The sequence below is a fragment of the Dendropsophus ebraccatus genome, chromosome 1 (genome assembly GCF_027789765.1).
Source record: "Dendropsophus ebraccatus isolate aDenEbr1 chromosome 1, aDenEbr1.pat, whole genome shotgun sequence".
In the NCBI taxonomy this organism is placed as follows: domain Eukaryota; kingdom Metazoa; phylum Chordata; class Amphibia; order Anura; family Hylidae; genus Dendropsophus; species Dendropsophus ebraccatus.
The window spans coordinates 17,694,564-17,716,416 of NC_091454.1; the positions used below are offsets into that span (position 1 = coordinate 17,694,564).

Genomic DNA, 21,853 nt, shown 5'->3' on the forward strand with positions numbered 1-21,853 from the left:
ATATATATTTTTTTTCAGCTCGATATGAAGACTTTATTACATCTCAACAGGAGGACAGACCTGACTGCATCACAGTGATCGGACTATATAGAGGGAGATTTATAAAAACATGGTGTAAAGTGAGACTGGCTCTGTTGCCCCTAGCAACCAATCAGATTCCACCTTTCATTTTCCAAAAAGTCTCTGAGGAATAAAAGGTGGAATCTGATTGGTTGCTAGGGGCAACTGGGCCAGTCTCACTTTACACCATGTTTGATAAATCTCCCCCTTAGTGTATAACACAGGGCCGTTGCTTCATGCATTGCAGGATGGGCTGTAACTGACGGCGCATGCTGGTGTACAAGACAAAGTAGCGGTCATGCTGCCCGGTCACAGTATACAGTGTGTGTGCACATTTACTGTGTTCTGCGAAACATGGTTGAAAGGGGTCGTCACACCTGCCCAGTATTACATCCACAGAATATCGCAGAGCATCTCTCCGTCCTGGCCTATAAGTCAGTCTGGGCCATCAGACCCGCAGGCAGGGCAAGATGTGTGGCGGTGATATGAGCGCTAAAGCACATCTGTATTACTCCAGTGTAAGTTTGATCCCAAATGTAAATTCATAAATAAATTGACAAGTAGGCAGTCTCCACGGCCAAGTGTCAGAGGGGTGTGAACTTGAGCTGTTGAGTCACATTGCAGTCAATGAAGACAGTGTGAGAGCAATGTGATCCTGTAATATCACCAGACCTTCTGTCAGATCTGTCGCCCCTCCATAACACCTTTTGACAGCAGCATGAAGAAAATAAAGGAGTCAGGATCTTCTGTGTGCTGCATTTACAATATACTTTTTTGGTACATAATATACACTTCACATGACAGTATATTACTGATCGTACATTCCCCGATACTATTACTACACGGCCATGGGGGAAGTCGCTACAGCCATTAAGATTTCTCAACCAAACAATCATGTTGTAAATGAGATGGACTGGAGAGATGGTGATTGTTTACTTTGTCGGCGTCGCAATCAGACTTATCTCTGATCCCGGCCTTTAGGGCAGGTCACACTCCCACCCAGGATCACATGGGCACAGCTCTTGCATTCAATGATGTAAACATACATCCCACATATTTTACTACTCATCTACAGAATACAGGACAATACAAGGACTGTGGTCAGACCCCTACCAGTCATAAGAACAGTGGTCCCTGGAGTAAATGAAGAAGTGGTCAAGCACACCTGCTGCAGCTCCATTCACTGGATATGGTACTGCTGAAGATGGAAGTTGAGTGACAACAAAGATGCTGTTACATTCACTTGAAGGACAAGTGACACCCCATCCCCTATTCTAATGATCAGTGCAGGTTTCAGAGATCAGACCCCTACAATTACATACTAATTACTAGAGATGAGCGAACCTGGAGCATGCTCGAGTCGATCCGAACCCGAACTTTCGGCATATGATTAGCGGTGGCTGCTGAAGTTGGATAAAGCCCTAAGGCTATGTGGAAAACATGGATATAGTCATTGGCTGTATCCATGTTTTCCAGACAACCTTAGAGCTTTATCCAAGTTCAGCACCCCCCGCTAATCAAATACCGAACGTTCGGGCTCGGATCGACTCGAACCCGAACCCAGTTCGCTCATCTCTAATAATTACATATCTTGAGGACAGGTGATAAGTTCTCCTTTAAAAAGGAATCAGCCATAATTCAAGTTCCAAACTGGACAAGAAGACACATGGTACCTTTCATATATCTGTCTGCGCTTCCATTCGATAGTATGAAGAGTCAAAGAGGCTTTCCCGGGCTGCTTATCCGCTGTAATGTCTCCTCTCCCTCCAGTCTTGATTGACACCTGGAAGCTGAGGCCCAAGCAGTGTCAGGTATGGGAGGGGGTAAGGAGGCGCTACAGCTCGGAAAAGCCTTCTTGACTTTTATTTTTTAATGTAGAATAAAAAAAAAAATTCTACAACCTGGAATTACAGACAGATATATGAAAGGTATCATGCGTCTCTTTGACCCAATAGAGGTCTGTCAGCAGTTTGGAATTGGAATTATAGCTGACAGATTCCCTTTAAGTAAGGAACACAATTTTTGTATGAAATATTCTGCAGCTTTCCCTTATAGACTGCTCCAAGATCTCTGCGTGCAGGTAATAAACAGAAGCCTCCTTCACCCATCTAGCAAACCTATGAGTGGGCACAGTCTATCCCCCTGCAGCCAGCAGTCTCACAGATACACAGAGTAAAACTGCAGCTGCATCCCCCTCCTCCTTTTCCAGATGGACAAATGCTGGAAAAGTGACGCAGATGTCACTTTCCCCTGATGAGACAAAAGTGCTATATACTAATGTAAGCAAAATTTATGTATAACTGATACTTAATCACCCCAAAGCGTTAACCTTTTAAGAACAGACGTCTGCTTTGAATTCCCATCAGCGTAAATGGCAGCTGAGAAAGACGCTGCTGTAAACTGTTTGACGTCAACCCTTTATGCTAAGAAAAGCATATATATGTGGCGCTAGTAAGAGATAGCTAATGTCCGCTTCAGACTACAGGACTGAACTGGATGACGCCATATTTGCCAGTTGTTAGCCAGTCCGTCTCCGACGCCGTGAGACGCTCTCCGACCCCCTCCGGCAACCCGACCTGAATATCGGCCTTTAGGGTTCTGATGCTGCACAGTGGAGCTGGGTGAAAGGATCGGAGCGCCTGGGAGAAGGGCACAGTGAAGTCCCATCTGCGGTCTCCGGCAAGTTTCCTGTAGTTCAAGTCTCCTTTGAATAAGACTAAATCAGATTTCTGCAGCTCGGTGTATAAATCGGGAGCCACTTCGGCCATGGTGCAGTACTCGTGGGGCAGGGTCCAGAAGAGATGTTCGTGATAGACCCAGCGTCCCTTCTTCAGGTTCTCCTTCCAGGTTTCCCCGCACTTGGACATCCACTTGTGGTTGACGGCCAAACACTGCTTCAGGGTCCAGTCGAAGTCGTGCTTTGTGGTGTCAGAGACGTACCATGGCATGACCTTACCGTGGAAATGGACTTCTGTGGCCAGGTTAAGTGACAGCATGGCGTCAGCTAGGACTAGGTCGGTGACTAATTCAAAGCCGGCGTTATCTAGAACAAAGTCGACTCTTGTCCTGGACTCCATGTTCCCATCTCGGTTCTTCGACAGGATGTTCCAGACGGAAGTCATGTCGTCCACCAGGATAAAGGCTTTGAAGTCCTCAAGTGAAGCCAGGACGCTGGTCTTCTGGGAATTGTTCTGACCTCCTGATATAGAAAGGTCGCACTTGTTCCCCCATAGAGACACCTGTGAATGAAGAACACATATACAAATTTTATTTATTTATTTATATATACACTCACCGGCCACTTTATTAGGTACACCATGCTAGTAACGGGTTGGACCCCCTTTTGCCTTCAGAACTGCCTCAATTCTTGGTGGCATAGATACAACAAGGTGCTGGAAGCTTCCTCAGAGATTTTGGTCCATATTGACATGATGGCATCACACAGTTGCTGCAGATTTGTCGGCTGCACATCCATGATGCCAATCTCCCGTTCCACCACATCCCAAAGATGCTCTATTGGATTGAGATCTGGTGACTGTGGAGGCCATTGGAGTACAGTGAACTCATTGTCATGTTCAAGCAGAAATCGAGACTCATCAGACCAGGCAACGTTTTCCCAATCTTCTACTGTCCAATTTCGATGAGCTTGTGCAAATTGTAGCCTCAGTTTCCTGTTCTTAGCTAAGCGGAGTGGCACCCGGTGTGGTCTTCTGCTGCTGTAGCCCATCTGCCTCAAAGTTGGACGTACTGTGCGTTCAGAGATGCTCTTCTGCCTACCTTGGTTGTAACGGTTGGCTATTTGAGTCACTGTTGCCTTTCTATCAGCTGGAACCAGTCTGCCCATTCTCCTCTGACCTCTGGCATCAACAAGGCATTTCCGCCCACAGAACTGCCGCTCACTGGATGTTTTTTCTTTTTCGGACCATTCTCTGTAAACCCTAGAGATGGTTGTGCGTGAAAATCCCAGTATATCAGCAGTTTCTGAAATACTCAGACCAGCCCTTCTGGCACCAACAACCATGACACGTTCAAAGGCCTCAAATCACCTTTCTTCCCCATACTGATGCTCGGTTTGAACTGCAGGAGATTGTCTTGACCATGTCTACATACCTAAATGCACTGAGTTGCCGCCATGTGATTGGCTGATTAGAAATTAAGTGGTAACGTGCAGTTGGACAGGTGTACCTAATAAAGTGGCCGGTGAGTGTGTGTGTGTGTGTGTGTGTATATATTTATTTAATTTTTTTATTTTATGTTCGGTCACATGCCAAGATCCCCATTTAAAGAGGTAATCCACTGGTGTTAAAGTTACATAGATTTGAAATTTACTTCTATTAAAAAATTTCAAATCTTCCAGTACTTATCAGCACAGTGCTCTCTGCTGCCACCTCTGTCCATGTCAGAAACTGTCCAGTGCAGCAGCAAATCCCCATAGAAAACCTCTCCTGCTCTGGACAGTTCCAGACATGGACAGAGGTGGCAGCAGAGAGCACTGTGTCAGACTGGAAAGAATACACCACTTCCTGGAGGGCATACAGCAGCTGATAAGTACTGAAAGACTGGAGATTTTTAATAGAAATACAACACAAATCTGTCTAACTTTCTGCATAATTTCTAACATTAGTTAATTTGAAAATAATTTTCCTGCCGGAGAACCCCTTTAACTAGTCAGAACTGGGGATAATTCAGCTTTGGTACGTTCAGGTTCAGCCTTTCATACCCACCTGCACCAGTTTGTAGATCTCATCCCGCACCTTGTCTTTACTTAGACTATTCATTCTCCCTTTCAGCTCCTGAAGATGAGTGCACAAAGCAAACATCGCCTGCTGGGACTGAAAGAAACTTTCATTCTTCACTTCTCTGAAGACGTCAAAGTCCGATATTGGAGGGCTGCGGGGGAAGAATAAGCGTCATCAATGCTGATTTGTAATCTGGGATATTGGCTGCTCGTATGATACAGCTTTGGTCTGTCAATCGAGCATAGCTAAGCTGAGGAAACATGAAATACATCTCAGAATGTCACTCTGAACCTCCACCATGCTTTACACTGCTAAGCTCAGCAGATTTAAAGGGGTACTCCAGCAAAAAAATATTTAAAATTAACTGGCTTTAGAAAGTTACATAGATCTGTAATTTACTTTATTTAAAAATCTCTAGTGTTCCAGTACTTATCAGCTGCTGTATGTCCTGCAGGAAGTGATGTATTCTCTCCAGTCTGACACAGTGTTCTCTGCTGCCACTTCTGTCCATCACAGGAACTGTCCAGAGCAGTGGCAAATCCCCATAGAAAACCTCTCCTGCTCTGGACAGTTCCTGACATGGACAGAGGTGGCAGCAGAGAGCACTGTGTCAGACAAAGGAATACACTACTTCCTGCAGGACATACAGCAGCTGATAAGTACCGAAAGACTAGAGATTTTTAAATTGAAGTAAATTATAAATCTATATAATTTTCTGACACCATTTTATTTGATTTTTTTTTATTCATGAACTACCCCTTTAAAGATAGATCTTAGAAATCTAATCAGTAGTGGTCAGACTCACAGTGCCCCAGCCAGCCGATCTGATATGTATGACTTATGATACATACAAAGTCAAAGGAAACTCCCTTTAATTGTGTACCCTAAAGTCTGGGTGCCAAATCACATGGCCACTATTACAGATCCTTCATGTATTATCTCTATTCAGCTGAATCCGAATGCTCGGCATTTGACTCCCGGCATCTGGAGAAGTTGGATGCCACCCTAAGGAGTCGTGGAGAACATGGATATGGCTATAAGCTGTATCCACGTTTTCCAAGCAGTCCTAGGGCTGCATCCAACTTCTCCAGACGCTGGAAGTCAGATGCCGAACATTCTGGTTTAGCCGAACCACCTGAGTGTAAGGCAAGTTGGCTCAATACTAATTGTTCCCCAACAGGTGGGAGCATGGCCGCTATCCTAGAGTCCTGTGCATCATATCACAACATGGTGTAAAGTGAAACTGGCCCAGTGGCCCCTAGCAACCAATCAGATTCCACCTTTTATTTTCCAAAGAGTCTGTGGAATGAAAGGTGGAATCTGATTGGTTGCTAGGGGCAACTGATCCAGTTTCACTTTACACCATGTTGGATAACTCTCCCCCTTTGTCTTTACAGATTTCAGTCCTCACCTCAGGAACAAACCTTCCTGAATTCTGCGATACAGGTAGCACTCCACATAGAGCCAGGGGGACCTGAACCAGCTGGGCTCGTCACCATCGCTCAGCAGGGTCCTCTGGTAATCCAGGTACTGATTCCAGATCTGTGTGTCCGGCAGCTGGTCGCTCAGCGGCAGGATGGGCTTATTGGTCTGCATCTCATTCCGTAGTTTGGAAAAGAAAGACAAAGCCTTCTTCTCTGCCTCGATGCCTTCCTGAAAGAAAGCCACCAGCTATGAACCTAGTAATCAGTGATACAAGTGACAGGACCAGAGCAGAGGGGGGAGGCTCCTGCTGCTGACAGCTGCATTATAGTCAAGTGGGGAGTAAGGGCCCTATTACACGGGACGATTATTGTGCAAAAAAATTGTTAATTCGTTCGAATTTAAACGATAATCGTTCTGTGTATTTGCAGGCAACGATCGAAAAATCGTTCGTATGTCGTTCAGATCTGAATCTAAAATTATCGTTAATCGTTCGCAGTAATTCCACGTTCGTTCAAGTTCCGCATTTGTTCACTAATCGTTCAGTGTAATTTGCACAGTGTTCATGGTTCATGGAGATCAGAAGGAATAAACGATTATAGTAACGATGGCAATAACGACCATCGTTCTGTGTAATATGGTGAACGATTTCAGGTTAACGATAAACAATCTTGTTTGCGATAATTTATCGTTAGTCGTTAATCGTTAAAAATTGCTCCGTGTAATAGGACCCTAAGAGGGGATGGTGGAACTGAGCCTCAATACCACATCCAAACTGAGAACAAGAGTGGCGCTGTTGCTAAAAAAAAAAAAAAAATTAGCTATGTTTTTCTAAGCCTGGGCAACCCAGCAAAACAACAAACAAACAAACAAACAAAAAAAACCTTTCAAATCAACTGGTGCCAGAAAGTGTCAAAGATTTGTAATTTACTTCTAATACAAAATCTCCAGTCTTCCAGTACTTATCAGCTGCTGCATATCCTACAGGAAGTGGTTTTCTTTCCAGTATGGAGAGCAGGAGAGGTTTTCTATAGGGATTTGCTACTGCTCTCTGCTGCCACCTCTGTCCATGTCAGGAACTGTCCAGAACAGCAGCAAATCCCTATGGAAAACCTCCCCTGCTCTAGATAGTTCCTGACATGGACAGAGGTGGCAACAGAGAGCACTGTGTCAGACTGGAAAGAATACACCACTTCCTGCAGGACATACAGCAGCTAGAGATTTTTTTTAATAGAAGTAAATTACAAATCTCTGACACCAGTTGATTTAAAAGAAAACAATTTTCACAGGAGTACCCCTTTAAGGTTTAGTATCCTTTCAGATAAGTAAAGGATAGCATCACTTACCTCCCCATGAGCTTCTAAGAACTTATGCTTATTCCGATGGACTGTGTCAATGACTTTTGTCAGAATCTGAGGCATCCGGTCTTTCACTGTGTAATAAGCGAAGGACCTAAAAAGAAATCCACAGTATAAATATCCTGTCGCATGCACTGTGTGTCTATACGGATTACAGGCTCCGGAGCCTAGCAAGTCTTTAAAGTGTCACTGTCGTATTTTTATTTATTTATTTTTTTTGCAGAAAGCAATAGTACTGGTGTTTTTAAGAAACTTTGTAATCGGGTTTATTAGGCAAATCTGCCATCATCTGCATTCAAAAAGACTTTCCCCAGGTCCCCCCCCTCCCTCCTCTCTCATCCACTGCTCATTATCAGGAAATCTCGACTCTTTTACATCAGTCGAGCCCGGTATAACCTATGGAGAGGGGAGGGGGAGGAGGGAGGTTAATCGGCAGCAAAGAACAAAGGATTACACAGAGGGACCTGTGTGAAAGCCGGTATTCAAAGATTAGAGAGGTCAGTGCTGACTTCAGAGGAGATAGCCCAGTGATGTAGCTGTAAATTAACTCTTTGTTGTCCTGTTTTGGTGTCTCATTTCCCTATCTCCATAGGGAACAATGAAGACAGGGGGGAGAGCTTCAAACTGCTTTTTCATGATAAAAATGCATTTTTCGGCTAATAAACCCAATTACAAAGTTTCTTATAGTCGCCTGGACTATTGATTTCTGCAAAGAAAAAATGTAAACGACAGTGACACTTTAAAGTGTTACTCTTACTTTAAAAAAAATGTTTTAAACACTTTGTCTAGTCAGAGTATGGGTGTTCAGATCTAGATAGAGCAGGGAGAAGTGCTCGGCTAAGCGCTTCACTCCCCTGCTTGCTGCAGGAATCCATTCATTTATATAGAACCTGCCTCTTCCAAACAGACAAGTAACCCAGTCACATGGGCGATCTAGATGTTGGGTTCATGTAAAAGCAGCAATGAGTTTAGCAATGTCCTGACAGGCTTCCTGCAGGGGGTGAGAGGGAAGCGCGAGGCCTGATGTAACCCGATGACTGGAGAGGACACACACCCTTCATACTTGGCAGAGAGCGGCCCGGGAGCCTCCATCCTGTGGGTTCTGTTGGGCGTGTGATCTGTGCAAGAGAGAACAGGAAGTTATCACAACGTTCCTTATACTTCTACATAGGAAGAACCACAAGAATGTGACCCGTGCACCAGCTGAGAGTGCCCCCATATACAGCACCAGCCTGCAGAGTTCCCCCATACACAGCACCAGCCTAGAGTGCCCCCATACACAGCACCAGCCTAGAGTGCCCCCATACACAGCACCAGCCTAGAGTGCCCCCATACACAGCACCAGCCTAGAGTGCCCCCATATACAGCACCAGCCTAGAGTGCCCCCATATACAGCACCAGCCTAGAGTGCCCCCATACACAGCACCAGCCTAGAGTGCCCCCATACACAGCACCAGCCTACAGAGTGCCCCCATATACAGCACCAGCCTACAGAGTGCCCCCATATACAGCACCAGCCTACAGAGTGCCCCCATATACAGCACCAGCCTACAGAGTGCCCCCATATACAGTACCAGCCTGCAGAGTGCCCCCCATATACAGCACCAGCCTACAGAGTGCCCCCATATACAGCACCAGCCTACAGAGTGCCCCCATATACAGCACCAGCCTACAGAGTGCCCCCATATACAGCACCAGCCTAGAGTGCCCCCATACACAGCACCAGCCTAGAGTGCCCCCATATACAGCACCAGCCTGCAGAGTGCCCCCATATACAGCACCAGCCTAGAGTGCCCCCATATACAGCACCAGCCTAGAGTGCCCCCATACATGGTGCAGACACTAAGTCTCCTCATAACTGAGTCAGCAGACAGTGCGCCCATCCTGTGCCACCCAGCATGTCGCATACAGGCGCCCAGACAAGACATATATACACGTATATACACACAGTACAGCAGACAGCATACACAGCGCTCTCCTCCTCTCCCGGCTCACCTGTCCCCCCCGCAGTAGCAGCATGCAGGAGCTCAGCCCCATCCCCCTCCTCTCCCCCGCACATTCGCAGATATCACCGCCCTCTCTATTACACCGAACCTCTTCCTCATATAAACAACCTAGAACATTTTATATTATGTACAATTATTTCTCTCACTTTTTATTGAAGCAGAAGATCACGGTGAGCGCACGGTATCAGCGAATCTGCTGCGGCTAATCACAAGACTCATCCGCCGGAGGGAGGCGCGTACAGCCAATGAGCAACGGCTATGGGCGGGGCTAGCGGCGCCAAGGAGTGGGCGTGGTCTCCCTTCACGCAGGTGAGTGCTGTGCTGCGGCTTGTGGGGTGCAGGTCGCAGGTTCGATTCCTCTGGGTGCTGTGTAGGGTGCTGGATGTTTTATCCCGTACTGTAAGAATTGTAGATGACGTAGATGGAGATTTTTTGGTGGAATCTCAATGGGCTTTAGCAAAGTAGAGCACAAGGTCATTTAATAGTGAAAGTATGAGCCATCAGGACATGCCCTTTAAGTATTGAAAATGGGGTTTCTACCCATCCCCCACTCTGACTGTGCATATCTTCCATAGACCACTATTTATTATCTCTATATACCCTTACAAATATAATAATATAACAATTTTATCAATGTACAGTGGAACATCCTTCTTCACTATTTTCACTATATTCGCTTGCTGTTATTTTGATTAAATATTCTAGTTTGCGGTAAGAAACTAAAATCTGTAAAGACTTAAAGTGGTTTTCTACCAACAATGGTGCTTACCTATCGGCAGGATCAGCGGGGCCCCTACTAATAACAGGAATGGGGGGTCCAATGTCCCCATGCTGGAACTAACAGTAGGATATATGTATAGCCACTCCATTCCACCTCCACTCTTTATGTGCCCTGATGAAGGTAGCCCAGCCATGGTTATCAGGCCATAGAGTTAAATGGAAGGCAGTGCAGGATAGGTGATGAGGTTCTAATGATTGTTGGGGTCCCAGTTGGACCCCTACAATCAGACAGTCATCACCTATGCTGTGCTACCCTACTACTCTATGGCCTGATAGATGAGTATATAGCTAGGCAATCTTCATCGTGTTGAATGAAGAGGAGGTGCGTACGTCCTATCACCACTTCTTTTAACCAGGACACCTATTCACATCATCGGGTTAGTGATGGGGGTCCCATTACTCATATAGCTGATAATAGTGTATACTGTAGCTCTGATGTGATACATGTCTTGTCTTCCAGCTCGGTGACCTATACCATGAGCGGGCTACTACGTAAGACTCTGACTTTCGCAACGCAAGTGTGTCGGACTACAATACCGCAGAACGTGGACATTAAGCACAGGCTCTATACAGGGTCCGGGGTTATACCTGCTGTACGTACATTCACCCTAAACCCTCAGGATGGCACATCTGCGTCTCCATTCAGACAGATTATCTCCTGCTCAAAATGCTGGAGCCGCCACCGGGTCACACCAAAGACTTTGTATATGTGTAGATCATATTCACAGACTGTCACGGGAGCGGCCACCAAGAGACCCCTGAAGTCATCCCGAACCAAGCAGCCCTCCAGATCCAACCTGCCTTCTCTATCAAGGACTGAGGTAACGGAGCACAGTATAGTCCACGGTCCTGGAAACAGTCGAGAAACTTGTCGGACCTGAAAAAGGGGGCTCCCTCCGGGAAAAATTTGATGCACATGTGATGTGTCAGCGGGTCGCCATGCCCCAAATCTTTCTCAGAACATCTTTACTTTCAACTGTAACATTATTCTACATGCACATAGTATGAGAGAGCAGGGAGCCAACAGCTCCCTGCTTCATCATTTACTTTCATGCAGCCTATGGGATGACGGGTGCCATTACTGAGTGGAGGACACTAGAGGGGGCTCTAATGCTGCAGTTCAATTAAGTAGCATCAATCTATATTATAAAATAATCCTGATATCTTGTACTTTTCATTCCCACCAGTAGGGCTAAAACTATGCTTCCTGTTCTGTCTGTGATGATAAGTAGGAGACTGCTGTAAAGTTATCTGTACAGCATTGCAGCAAAATGTGATGCCAGTAGATATAGCAGCTCCGTGTGGAATCGCCTCTTCAAAGGTCACAGAGCATGCTCAGTAATGTTTTACATTCTTCTCAAGAGGAGAGACTCTGTATATTGTCGTCAATGTCCTTGCTGTAAAGCATGTTACTAAATGCTGTTAAGAGCAGGATGGCAGCTCCCATAACAATGTACGTAAAGTGAAATAAAAATTCAGAAAATAGAAACAGATTAAAATAAAAGAACAAGTTTTAATATCTGATTCGAGTCGGTAAAAAAAAAAAATTTAGGTACAACACTCCCTTTAAGGAGGGTACTGCTACTGTGACTTCTGTCGACACTACTGAGGGCACTGCTTCTATGAAACACTAAGGATGGCATTGTTACCATGTGGTACATTGAGGGAAGCAGCTCACTCTTCAGGGACAAGTCATGGCGGTCTGGGCCAGATGAAGAAGAAAAGTGAAAGAGAATGGCTCTGATCAGGTGAAGACGTCACATGTAGTGACTTTAGTAACTGCACTGTAATCACTTCTATCAGGTCTACAGGTCGCTTATTACAGGGTCTATTATACCCTGTAATGTAGTACTGGTATGTGACCACCATATGGGCATAATGGTTCTATCGGTCTTGTTCTCTTAAATTATGGATAGGATTGTATCAAGGCATGTATCTCTGGGTAACAAGCAACATGGCCGCCATGCAGCCCCCCAATCATAATTCTGCCTGGTTATGTCGCGCTATAGATTTAGGAGATAGGTTGCTGCATAACCTACTAAAGGATTGCCTGCCATATTGCCTGGCACCCGGCTCTCCTGGAACTAGCTGTAATGTATGCTGTGTACAGGTCATTGTAGTTGTCACTTTCTCCTTACCTCCTCCGCTGCTTGTACCTCACAGGATCTGATGCAGTGCACGGCCTTTGCAACAGCGGATGAATTTCACCTGGGCACGCTGTGTCATGATCTGGCGTCACATGGGTACAATGAGCTGCCAAGTTTACCTCGGGGTAAGTCATTGACTAGTGTTATGTAATTCTTGTGTTACCTGCCATTGTTGGGACACAGTATAATAAAACATATAGGCAAATACCTTTGTATACATTTGTATGAGCTTTTATCAGTCGGGGAGACTGTCTTGGAGGTGGGGAGATTCAAGCTTTGTGCCCCCTGCCCTGACACTGCCCATTACAGAAAAAACAATTAATTCTTTGCAATCTGCTATCTACTGCCTGTTGTTAGGCTCAATCTGTATCTAGTAACAGAGACATCAAGACAGAACGCAGAAGGTAGGATGGGGCTTAGCAAGTGCTATGTGCAGGAGAGAGAACCTGTACTGCGTGAGTTCATGCTGTGTCCTTGAAGGTTAAATCAATGCTTCCCTTTCATCTGTGACCACCTATAAAGTTCAGTACGCATTGTATTTAGCGACGAGCTGTACTGTAATTACTGTATTATTGCTCATCTCTTACAGATGCTTCCAATGTGTTACTAGTAGGGGTGGAGAACGTCTCTAAGGAGTATGATTCTGGAGTGATATTTTTCTTCAGGTAATTGATATCAGCCTGGATAGATTGGAAAGATTTTTACAAAACCCTTTCAATTAAAAGGGGTTATCCAGAAAAAAAACCCAACATTTCTATGTATTCTATTAGAGTTAAAGGGGTATTCCACTCAAGCATAACTTTTGATATGTTGCTGACGATAGTGAGACTAACAATTCCTTCCATACTTATTATCTATTCAGTCTCCTTCCCCCAGTTCTCAGCTGCTGCTTTCTGCTGAAGACACAAAAATCTGTGTGTCAGCTTTTCCCTCTGCAAAACAAGAGTCCGTGGAGCCTCATTTGCGAGTCTCAAAACACAGGATAGCCAGATATCTCTAGCCTGTTGGCTAGAGGGAGGGGGAAGGAGGGGGAGAATTGTTGGTCTTACTATGGGCAAGAACATGTCAAAAATTATGTTTAAGTCGAATACCCCCCAGGATTTCCTCTCTTGGCCTAAGTGGATAGCAACCACAAAGAGCATCTTTTGCTCTGGAAGACTTATCCTGACCTATGTTACACAGTAGTAATGCTTTATTTCCCCTGTGGGGGCGCTACAGGGAAACTGAACACTTACTGAAATGAATTGTCATCTATAGTGGTGCTACAATTGTTTGGCTGCTGGAGTCAGAGGAGACGGCTTCACACATACAGTATATATATATATATATATATATATATATATATATATATATATATATATATATATATATATATATATATATATACCTCATAAGAGCCATGAAAAGCAGGTTGTGGCCCCTTTAAGTATTGGCAGAACTATTTTCTAGATCAGACTAGAACTTGACGACTCATGATTTGTTACAATAGAGTGTGACTATCTGATTTTCTCCAGTCTCTTTCAACACCATTTTAACTGCAGCCGGTCAGAGTCCTGTCTTTGAATGTCAGCCTGACAGGGCGTCAGGGCAGCCGCGTACGGTATGTGTGACCAGGATAAGGGTCTAGGTCAGTAAGTGGACTAAAAGATTCTAGTACACACTTTTTTTCATTCCATAATGAAAAATCAGTTCACTTTGATGATAGTTTTAATTAGACATCTTCTATTGTTTTGACAGTTGCTATAAATTCATGAGTCTCCATGGCAACAGACTACAAGCAAACCTTATGTAGTCTGGTCCTCCTATGACATTACCATCAATCTTTTCAATCTAATTCTTTATAACCTATTAAATCTTAGGATCCTATTAGACCAAGCGTTTTTTTTTTAATTATTGCCTCCGATTAACGATAAACAATGGCAAAAGTGCTTTTGAGAACGACCTAAAACTATTCGCCTGAACGATCATAATAACGAACTAACGATGTGTAAAAACACTGAATGATTAACCATGATTTTATGGTCAGCTCAAAAGATGCAACAAACGACATACGAACAAATTTTTGTTAGTCGTTCGAGCGATGCCTGCATGCACATTGAAAGATTGTCGCTTAAATTCGGACGTTAAAACAATTTTTTCGCACAATAATCTTTCTGTGTTAGGCCCCGTTCCCACTGAGCAAAGCTAGCGGAATTCCGCGACGGAATTGTCCGCCGCGGAATGCCGTTAGCCTCCCGCTCATAATGGGACTCTATGGGAGGCGCGCGCTCCTGCCCTGTCCGCGCTGAAGAATGAACATGTTCATTCTTCAGCGCGGACAGAGCAGCAGCGCGCGCCTCCCATAGAGTCCCATTATGAGCGGGAGGCTAACGGCATTCCGCGGCGGACAATTCCGTCGCGGAATTCCGCTAGCTTTGCTCAGTGGGAACGGGGCCTAATAAGGCCCTTAAAGGAGAAGTCTGGCTGGGAAAAAAATATATATATATTACGGGCAAAGGGTGGGGAGGGAATAAAAAACAAGTTATAGTCATCTGACCCCACGCAGAGCCCCGTCCTGCTCCTTGACCCCGCCGGCTGTCTTCTGAGCTTCCAGCCAGCTACGTCACGACAAAACTGATGGATGCCCAGCCAATCAGTTACTGGGGCGGGACACCACTGCCGTCACTGATTGGTTGAGCGGGCTAAATTTCACCTGTCTGTGATGTGGAACCCAAGTTGCGACGTACTCGAAACGGGGGAGAAAATGCAGAGTAGGCTCCTGGAGTGGTAAGCAAAAAATGTTTTTTATCCCCACTCCCTGTCTTCCCCGTGAGACTTCTCCTTTAAGTAGACATAGGAAACTCAAGAAAGGACAAATGACTGCAGAATCTGACTACTCAGGGTTTGTTTGTAGTCTGTTACCATGGAGATGTATAGAAATTGCACAGGAGCTGTAGAAAGCAGAAGTATAGTAAACGGTCTTATGGTATATAAGTAGATAGATATTTAAAAATCTTCCAGTACATATCAGCTGCTGCATGTCTTACATGAAGTGGTGTATTATCTCCAGCCTTACACAGTGCTCTTTGCTGCCACCTCTGTCCATGTCAGGAACTGTCCACAGCAGGAGAGGTTTTCTATGGGGATTTGTTCCTGACATGGACAGGGGTGGCAGCAGAGAGCACTGTGTCAGACTGGAGAGAATACTCCACTTCCTACAGAACATGCAGCAGCTGATAAGTACTAAAAGACTGGAGATTTTTTAAATAGAAGTAAATTACAAATCTATATAACTTTCTGAAACCAGTTGATTTGAAAGAAATAATTTTTTCGCTAGAGTACCCCTATCTGAAGGGATAGATGATGGCTTCGTGCGTCACCCCCACAAGGCATGAAATCTCAAACCCCTATATATAAAGATGTGTTATACCCATCTGTGTTGTTCACTATAACCCTCTTCTTCCTACAGGGAAGGAGTAGTTGTTTTTTGGAACATAGAAGAAAGCAGCGTAAGTACATTCACTTCCTTTTTTCTAGGTTTTCCCATTATCGCATTCTCTCGCATACAACTGTAGCAAACTCTCAGCTGTATTAGGTATTAGGGCTCATAGGCTTGTCCAAGATTAGGAACAAAAAACAGCTCCACCCCTGTACTCAGGCTGTATGTGGTATTACAACTCAGTAGAGAAGGGAGAAGAGTGGCGCCCAAAGTGTAATATCAAGTGATGTCACTTTTTCTTGTCTAAACTTCTTTGTTCCAGATGAAACAAGTGATGAAGATTCTGGAGCGGCATGAAATCCAGCCGTACGAGGTGGCGCTGGTCCACTGGGAGAATGAGGAGATAAACTACAGCTTTGCAGAGTAAGCTTTGTTTCTGTAAGCCAGGGATGAGGAACCTTCGGCCCTCCAGCTGTTGCAAAACTACAATTCCCATCATGCCTGGACAGCCGAAGCTAAAGCTTCGGCTGTCCAGGCATGATGGGAATTGTAGTTTTGCAACAGCTGGAGGGCCGAAGGTTCCCAATCCCTGCTGTAAGCGCTCAAAGACTTGGCTGCTACTAGTCAGAGTATATAGAAGAATATGTTATATAGTATATAGTTATAGGACGTCTTTGTGTTTTTTAGTGGCCACACCAGACTGGTGAAGGGAGAGATAGTGCTGGACTCCGAGCTGGAGGCCGATGATCTCATTCTACAGAAGTTTGCCTTCTCCAATGCCCTGTCCCTGTCCGGTAAGTTCTATCTTATTGCATCTAATTCTATCATGGCTAGGATATGTGATCAGCAACTGTCCAGAGCAGGAGAGGTTTTCTATGGGGATTGGCTCCTGCTCTGGACAGTTCCTGACATGGACAGAGGTGGCAGCAGAGAGCACTGTGTCAGACTGGAAAGAATACACCACTTCCTGCAGGACATACAGCAGCTGATAAGTACTGGAAGACCGGTGATTTTTTTAAAAAATTGAAGTTATTTACAAATCAACATAACTTTCTGACAACTGGTGGTTTTATTTAAATTATTACAAATGGCTGCTTATCACCGTAGGTAATGGTCCGTTTACACAGAGCGATAATTTGCCCAATTGATCGTTTAACGATTTTGAAGCAACGATTTGGTTTTTATAATGATCAGCGTTTAGACAAATAAATCGTTAGAAAAGTCGTTATTGCGATCGTTTTTAAGATCCCTTAAGCCCATCTCACACATAGGGGGAATCTTTAAAAGACTGTTTACACGAAGCGATCTGCGAATTTTTATCAAACGACCAACGACGATTTGAGAACATGGTGAAAGATCACAATGAACAATTTCTCGCTCGTCGCTTGATTGTTCACTGTGTTTACACGGAACGATTATCACTCAAATGCGATTGTTGTTGCGAAAATTCAAACGATAATCGTTCCGTGTAAACGCACCATAAACAGGTGCAGTTTACAATGATAAATTTAAAGATCTATCTTCTTTCTATCTATCTTCTATCTATCTATCTATCTATCTATCTATCTATCTATCTATCTATCTATCTATTATCTATCTCCTATCTATCTATCTATCTATCTCCTATCTATCTATCTATCTATTATCTATCTATCTCCTATCTATCTATCTCCTATCTATCTATCTATCTATCTATCTATCTATCTATCTATTATCTATCTCCTATCTATCTATCTATCTATCTCCTATCTATCTATCTATCTATCTCCTATCTATCTCCTATCTATCTATCTATCTATCTATCTACCTATCTATCTCCTATCTATCTATCTATCTATCTATCTATCTATCTATCTATCTATCTATCTATCATATGGATGTGTTTTGCAGTGAAGCTGGCGATGTGGGAGTCCACTCTGGATACCTTTGTTGAGTCTATCCAGTCCATTCCTGAGGTAAGTTTGCTGGTGATTACATGATTATTCCCCCCCAGCTGATGCGTTGTGTATCTTGCACAATATTATTACATGGGACTACTCTTATAGAATGCCGCAGTATGTGACCTTTCATCTCTATCTGCTTGTAACGTCTATTATATTACCATTTCAGATGCTGAAGGCCAGGAGGAGGCTGAAGCTGTCCCATGATGACGTCATGCAGAAAATCGGGGAGCTGTTTGCGCTCAGGTATCAGAACCGGATCTAAACCTAATAAATATTATAAAAGGAATGAGCCAAGGATTTATATAGATAACTATGACAGTGTAGCCGCATTATAGCACAGTATGGCGGCGTTATCTATGTTGTGATCCTTCTTTTCCAGACATCGTATAAACCTGAGCTCGGACCTCCTCCTGACCCCAGATTTCTACTGGGACAGAGAAAACCTTGAGCACCTCTACGATAAAACCTGTCAGTTCCTCAGCATAAACCGCAGAGTCAAGGTGAAATTATTATTAAAGGGGTAGTACAACCAATTATTTTTTTTTTTTTAAATCAAGTGGTGCCAGAAAGTACCAGAGATTTGTAATTTACTTCTGTTTAAAAATCTAGAGGCTTCTAGTACTTATCAGCTGCTGCATGTCCTGCAGGAAGTGGTGTCTTCTTTCCAGTGCTCTCTGCTGCCATCTCTGTCCATGTCAGGAACTGTCCAGAGCAGGAGAGGTTTTCTATGGGGATTTGCTGCTGCTCTGGACAGTTCCTGACATGGACAGAGGTGGCAGCAGAGAGCACTGTGTCAGAATACACCCCTTCCTGCAGGATAAACAGCAGCTGATAAGTACTGGGATAGAAGTAAATTGCAAATCTCTGACACTTTCTGGCACCAGTTGATTTGAAAGAATTTTTTGGGAGGGAGTGAACTACCCCTTTAAAGTGACAGTGCCCATTTAAAAGTCTTCTATTTGCTAGTACATGACAACACGGGGACATGACAGAAATGGTTTTATTTCAATATATTTCAGGTGATCAATGAAAAACTGCAGCACTGTACAGAACTGACGGATCTGATGCGGAATCACCTGAATGAGAAGCACGGCCTGCGACTGGAATGGATGATCGTCATACTTATCACCATTGAGGTAAGGGGTCCGGGCCTACGAACCGTCCAATAACTATAGGGACAATTGTTTGTTCAGCTAAGATCATGCATACTCGGTTTTACTGAGTGTCCATGTGTTCTCAATGGGGAGAGGAGTAAGCTGCCGCCAGACTCCTTTGGTGACTGCTTATGTTCTGTGAGAATAGTCCATAAACATACAATCAAATCAGTAGGTCTGGCCAACTTTGAGGGGGCACCAATCCCATACACATTGGGGGGGGCCATACACACATTAGGGGGGGGATTTATCAAACATTGTGTAAAGTGAAACTGGCTCAGTTGCCCCTAGCAACCAATCAGATTCCACCTTTCATTTTCCAAAGAGTCTGTGAGGAATAAAAGGTGGAATCTGATTGGTTGCTAGGGGCAACAGCCAGTTTCACTTTACCTCATGTTTCATAAATTTCCCTCATGGTGTAAAGTGAAACTGGCTCAGTTGCCCCTAGCAATCAATCAGATTCCACCTTTCATTTTCCAAAGAGTCTGTGAGGAATGAAAGATGGAATCTGATTGGTTGCTAGGGGCAACTGAGCTAGTTTCACTTTACACCATGTTTGATAAATCTCCCCCTAGATGAATATAGGCAGAATCTGTCCGTTTTAGCGGAACCAGACCCCATGTCATGTGCCTGGGGGGGGGGGGGTGTCCCAACTATCTTCTTATGGCAAATGTCAGCTAGTTAGATTTAGTTGCCTTATCTTCTCCCTATTGAGAACTCTCATGCACTTTCGGCTGAGCTGAGCATGTACGTGTATGGAGGGGGCTGTAAGGAATAGCGGCCAGCAGACAAACCTATCTAAGGCAGCGATGAAGCAACCTCCGGCCTTCCAGCTGTGGCAAAACTACAATTCCCATCATGCCTGGACAGCCAAAGCGAAGCTTTGGCTGTCCAGGCATGATGGGAATTATAGTTTTGGAACAGGTTGAAGGCCGAAGTAGCCCATGGAAGTATCCACATGGTGGCTTATGTAACTGGGCCTTAAAGGGTTGATAGTCCAGTCACTGTTTGTAAGCCATTGGTCACAGCATCAAACCTGCACAATACTAGAGCTCAAGCAACTCAGTATTACTATTCCGAACACTGATTATAATGTGTACTGCGCTCCAGAATAAGTCAGTGCTACTCTCCACTCCTTGAATTATTATACCTTACATACATTTTATGTTTTTCAGGTGCTGTTTGAGCTTGGACGAGTCATTTTCTGATGGCTGGAGCTCAGGACATGAGGGTGGTCCCATCATGACAAAGGGCGACTGGGTAGCTTACAGTCCACCAAGAGAAAGTTGAAGGAAACTACCGTGTATGACACTGGGGGGCTGCCTCGTAACCATCTACAGAGCACATTTACGCTGCCAATTGTGACTACTGACTGAAAGAGAGAAAACCGCATCCATTGAGCAGTTCAATCAGTTTAAATTAACTGGGGTCAATACAGATTTGTAAATACCTTCTGTTTAAAAATCTCAATTCTTCCAGTACTTATCAGCTGCTGTATGTCCTGCAGGAAGTGGTGTATTTTTCTCCAGTCTTACACAGTGCTCTCTGCTGCCACCTCTGTCCATTTCAGGAACTGTCCAGAGCAGTAGCAAATCCCTATAGAAATCCTCTCCTGCTCTGGACAGTTCCTGACATGGACAGAAGTGGCAGCAGAGAGCACATGATAACAAAAAAAAAATAATGAATGTAAATTGCAAATTTGCTTTATGTCACATTTACTGTTGGTTTAGATTTTGAAAGTTAAAACTACAGTGACACTTTAATCAATCAGCAACAAAACACCCTCCCCTTCCCTTGATTCTAATGGAGCTGGATCACAGATGGGAGGGGGTTTCGTCACAGTAGGAACCGCCTCCAATGCTCTGAGCCGGGCTGGTGCTCGGGAAATGACTGGCGTCATGCATGGGGACCTGAGGGGAAATTCGCAATTCAAAAAAAGGACCGCGCCATGGGGTACTCCAATAAAAAAAAAAATTGAATCATTAAATCAACTGGTGTCAGAAACTTATACGGATTTGTAAATTATTTTTATAAAAAAAAAATTCTATTCTTCCAGTACTTATCAGCTGCTGTATGTCCTGCAGGAAGTGGTGTATTCTTTCCAGTTTGACACAGTGCTCTCTGCTGCCACCTCCGTCCATGTCAGGAACTGTCCAGAACAGTAGCAAATCCCCATAGAAAACCAGTTCCTGACATGGACAGAGGTGGCAGCAGAGAGCACTGTTTCAGACTGGAAAGCATACACCACTTTCTGCAGGACATACAGCAACTGATAAGTACTGAAAGACTGGAGGTTTTTTTAATAGAAGTAATTTACAAACCTGTATAACTTTCTGACACTAGGTGATTTAAAAAAAAATTCTCCAGAGTACCCCTTTAAGTGAAGGTAACGCCTATGATAAACAAAGGGGTAGAGTTATGCTGCGTTTACACGGAACGATTATCGTGTGAATTTGCACGATAACGATCGAATTCGAACGATAATCGTACGTGTAAACGCAGCGAACGATCAAACGACGAGCGAGAAATCATTCATTTTGATCTTTCAACAACTTCTCAAATCGTCGTTGAACGTTCGCAAAAAATTCGCAGATCGTTCCTTGGGAACAGTCGTTTGCCGATTTAACCAATGTGTGAGATAGGCTTAAGCGATCGCAAAATGAATTTTCCGTACGATATAGCGTAATGTCTAAATGCTGATCGTTATGAAAAAAAAAAACGTTACTCCAGCATCGTTAATCGTACGATTGGGCGAATTATCGTTTCGTGTAAACGCAGCATTAGAAAAGCTTTGAATCTCTGCTGTGTATACACTGATGTTTCTAT

At 44.2% G+C, this 21,853-nt stretch overlaps 2 protein-coding genes across 8 annotated transcripts; one reads left to right on the top strand and one right to left on the bottom strand.

Annotated features, from left to right (window-relative positions):
* Positions 1-1,550: 1,550 nt before the first annotated feature.
* On the bottom strand, positions 1,551-18,055 carry ARMT1 (acidic residue methyltransferase 1). 6 transcript variants are annotated; one of them, XM_069968345.1, is made up of 7 exons: positions 12,504-12,558; positions 9,732-9,982; positions 8,634-8,697; positions 7,568-7,673; positions 6,211-6,452; positions 4,785-4,950; positions 1,551-3,299 (listed from the first exon to the last, which is right to left on the bottom strand). In XM_069968345.1, exons 3-7 carry the CDS (start codon positions 8,669-8,671, stop codon positions 2,535-2,537), a joined length of 1,317 nt encoding a protein of 438 aa, XP_069824446.1. In that variant the 5' UTR covers positions 8,672-8,697; positions 9,732-9,982; positions 12,504-12,558; the 3' UTR covers positions 1,551-2,534. The 6 variants fall into 6 exon arrangements, with proteins under 6 accessions (XP_069824446.1, XP_069824476.1, XP_069824485.1 ...); XM_069968375.1 differs by lacking the exons at positions 9,732-9,982; positions 12,504-12,558 and adding an exon at positions 18,032-18,055; XM_069968384.1 differs by lacking the exon at positions 9,732-9,982 and having other exon boundaries at positions 12,504-12,525.
* On the top strand, positions 9,855-21,037 carry RMND1 (required for meiotic nuclear division 1 homolog). Of its 2 annotated transcripts, none has more exons than XM_069968405.1 (12): positions 9,855-9,894; positions 10,826-11,186; positions 12,529-12,637; positions 13,102-13,177; positions 15,961-16,000; positions 16,253-16,353; positions 16,618-16,724; positions 17,821-17,885; positions 18,040-18,116; positions 18,253-18,373; positions 18,893-19,009; positions 20,203-21,037. In XM_069968405.1, the coding sequence occupies exons 2-12, from the start codon at positions 10,842-10,844 to the stop codon at positions 20,233-20,235; spliced, it is 1,191 nt and encodes a 396-aa protein (XP_069824506.1). In that variant the 5' UTR covers positions 9,855-9,894; positions 10,826-10,841; the 3' UTR covers positions 20,236-21,037. The 2 variants fall into 2 exon arrangements, with proteins under 2 accessions (XP_069824506.1, XP_069824499.1); XM_069968398.1 differs by lacking the exon at positions 9,855-9,894 and adding an exon at positions 10,307-10,742.
* Positions 21,038-21,853: the final 816 nt, after the last annotated feature.